The sequence below is a fragment of the Mastomys coucha genome, unplaced genomic scaffold (genome assembly GCF_008632895.1).
Source record: "Mastomys coucha isolate ucsf_1 unplaced genomic scaffold, UCSF_Mcou_1 pScaffold9, whole genome shotgun sequence".
Classification (NCBI taxonomy): Eukaryota; Metazoa; Chordata; class Mammalia; order Rodentia; family Muridae; genus Mastomys; species Mastomys coucha.
In genome coordinates this window covers 62,271,931-62,275,144 of record NW_022196915.1, presented here as the reverse complement: position 1 = coordinate 62,275,144, position 3,214 = coordinate 62,271,931, and the positions used below count along the sequence as shown (strand labels likewise).

The 3,214-nt window shown below is 42.5% G+C and overlaps 1 protein-coding gene, 1 long non-coding RNA gene and 1 other non-coding gene across 3 annotated transcripts in view; all 3 read right to left on the bottom strand.

Annotated features, from left to right (window-relative positions):
* The window catches only part of LOC116085289, a 5,669-nt gene extending 2,776 nt beyond the window's left edge, over positions 1–2,893 (bottom strand). Inside the window, exons 1-3 of the long non-coding RNA XR_004116479.1 lie at positions 2,769–2,893; positions 2,232–2,348; positions 798–1,510 (exon numbers count right to left, since the gene is read on the bottom strand). This is a non-coding gene — a long non-coding RNA (uncharacterized LOC116085289). The remainder of the gene's footprint in view (positions 1–797; positions 1,511–2,231; positions 2,349–2,768) is intronic.
* LOC116085485 lies at positions 1,576–1,705 on the bottom strand. Its single transcript, XR_004116589.1, has one exon. It is a non-coding gene; the product is annotated as a small nucleolar RNA SNORA31 (small nucleolar RNA).
* Positions 2,894–2,985: 92 nt separating the features above from the next.
* Tpt1 (tumor protein, translationally-controlled 1) overlaps positions 2,986–3,214 on the bottom strand; it is a 1,303-nt gene continuing 1,074 nt past the window's right edge. Inside the window, exon 4 of the mRNA XM_031361013.1 lies at positions 2,986–3,007. Within this exon, the coding sequence (XP_031216873.1) occupies positions 2,986–3,007 (22 nt within the window). The remainder of the gene's footprint in view (positions 3,008–3,214) is intronic.

The window sequence follows — 3,214 nt, the reverse complement described above, 5'->3', positions numbered from 1 at the left end:
GGGGGAAGAATAAAAGAAAAGCTGTCTTCAAAAGAAGTTGGGAACCTGTTATGGTAGGGCAAGTCTCAAGACCTAGCACTAAGAGGTTGAGGAGTTCAAGGTCTATCTATCTCTATAGAGGCATAATAAATAAACCAAAAGCCCCAGGGTTTGAGGATGAAGCCAATATTGGTGGTATACTTGCTAACCCCACAATCCCTAAATTCAACTTCAGGACCAAATCAACTAAGCAAGAGACACATGCCTATAATCATAGGTGGTAGAGGCAAGGTTATCCTCAGCAATTTAAGGTCAACCTTGGATGTAAAAGCTGTGTCAAAACCAAATCTAGCCAGTCTTGGCAGGAGCACTTGGCAGAAACAGACTGATCTCTTTGAGTTCAAAAGGCCAGCCTGTTCTACAAAATGAGTTCCAAGACAGCCAGGAATAGAGAAAGTCTAAAAACAAAAAACCCCAAACCTGTTAAGGCTCAGCAGGCCCCATCTTTGGTACCCAGCACTCATGTCAAGCTCCAGCTGCAGAGAATCTCTCCTTTGACTATGGGCATCTGCAGTCACATGCACAAACCCATACACATAATTTTGGTCCTCCTTCTCTACCAAGCCTCTGGCTATCTCTAAGGGATAGCCCTAGGCATGAAGTCTTCTCAAGTTTCTTCCACAAAGTATAATGGTGGAAATTGGCCTCAAGATCCAGTAACATGACGGCAAGGCATATAAACAAATACATCTACATCAGACAGTAAGCTGTTCTAAGTTTTTCAAGAACCAATTCATGAAGGGGTTATCTAACCTTACCCCATGAAGCATGGGCTTCTGGCACTCCCCAGGAAGTCACTCTGTAGTTATTTGGGGCACACACAGCCAGAAGAACACTGAGCAAGCAGTACTTGAGCCAGCTGGACCAAGGTGCCTCACATCCCACCCCACCAGGAACTGACTTTCCTCCATCTAAAAAATTGGCCACCACCCATGGTCTGTCATGTTTGTACAACTCTAAGGTGGCAGAGGCCAGCTTGCCAGCCTCTAGTTACCAGGAATCTGACATTAGTCCAGCAGACAGTACTTGTTTCCAACTAGTTAGTCTTTTTGTGCTTTTGGTAAGCTCTTTCACTGGAAGTGATGAAAGTTAGGGTCCACTTCTCTCCTCTCCCTTCACTGCAACTGAGGTTCTTGCATTCCCACTCTTGTAGAGTCCCCACTGTGGCAGTTAACTGAAGAGACTTTAGCATTCTAGCGACGCTCAACCAGGCTCTAGCTTCTCAGACGCTACCATAGTCGGAACAATCACAGTAAAGAGGAGTAAAGTGAATTTAAATGCACTTTATTTTTAGACAACCCACATGACATGTTTTTTCTTTAAAAAAAAAAAAAAAAATGCCTCCACTCCAAATAAATCACGGTCAAAACAAAGTTCAAGATGACATCAGTCCCATTTGTCCTAAGTCCTGGTGTTGTGTGATGGTAAGCAGCAGCCAATTATGGTGACAGATGATAGATCCATTTTGTTACTGCAAAACAAAAGAGATGGCATTAACAGCTGCCCCAACCTGAGTATGTCACCGTCCTAGCATGTGGATGTACTCCCCAATTCAATCTGGACTGCCACAAAGGCAGGCAGGAAGCGCAGGGAGAATTTCCTCTTGCATCCTAGTGCAAACCAGAAGAACAACCACAAACTGTTCAGGGTCTATCAGTGGATGCAGACCACCCTCCCCAGTGAGTCCACAGCACTCGCCCACCTTCCTGCAGACTCCAGTGCTCCACTAACACCAGACGAGTTTTCTGAATACTGCTCCTACCCCACTGTCCCAGGTAGTCACCCACTTTCTCCAGCTCAATTCTAAGTTCACCTTCTACTGTGCTTACAAGGACAAGGAACCTTTGTTTTACACTGTCTCCATCAGTCCCTTATAAAACAGACATTTTTATATTCCTTCTTACTGAATGAAATCAGTAGACACTGAAACATCCTGTTGCATGATATGAAATGGATTCGGACTACTGTGGGACAGAGACCACACTCATTCTACATGAGTTTATCCCAGGCTAGTGTCAAACTCTACTTACACACATGACCAAGCAAGCTAGTCTCACCTCCAAGCCCCTTGCATGTTCAAGGCACTACTCTGGACAGACCCCACAGTATGCAAGGCCTACCACCTGCAGAAAGCAAAGAACCACACTGCCAAACTCCCTATCTTTACACTGCTAATTTAAACAGATACTTACACATTTTTCCATCTCTAAGCCATCCTTAAAGAAAATCATGAATGGAGTCACACCATCTTCACGGTAGTCCAGGAGAGCAACCATACCATCTGGATTCATGTTTTCACCAATAAAAAACTTAAGAAACACGTAATAAAAACCTACAATTAGACTGTCTCATACACACAAACATAAAACCAAACTATAAAGGAGATCCAGAATAACCCCTAGACAAACAACATTTGGCAAGAAAAATCTCAAAGTACTCAAAAGTAACACATATACTAGCCATATGTTGGCACACACCTTTAATCCCAGCAATTAAGAGGCATTGGCAGATAGACCTCTGGGTCCAAGGACAGCCTGGTCTACAGATAACCCAGTCTCAATGAAAAGAAAGCAATGTCGTATTTTAAATACCAGCTCCTTGTCTGGTGCAGAGCTACAAGCCTTTAATCTCAGCAGGCTGAGGGTGTTCCAGGACAGCCAGAGCCACGTACAGACAGATACTTTTTCTGATCCCATGGTTAAGAGTATATAACCCTTTGGTTTACTTACCTGGTAGTTATTGAAATTAGCAAGGATGTGCTTAATTTGCTCTGCAGCTCCAGTCATAAAAGGCTTTACTCTTTCGGGTTTCTGTTCTTCAAGTTTGCCTTTGAGTCTAAAACAGTAAAGTAGCAGATCATCAAAATACTGAATTTTGAACAAAATATTTCCTTCCAGTAAAGTAAGAAAATATAAGCAATGGCTATGAGCAAAATAATGATACAGTTTACTGGGTGACAAAGAAACCACTTAAAAAAAATGTAATTCCTATATTAATTCTTAAAGTAACTGCTTTTACTTTTCAAAGCAAAAGTCAACCGGCTTTGTTCCCATATGCTCATGTTATTGAAAAGCAACCTTCACTATATAACAAAAGGTCCTCTTTTCTCAAGCTCCTTATAACAACCACCCACTTCTTCTAGAACACCGACTACCAAAACAGAGTGTTTGCATGC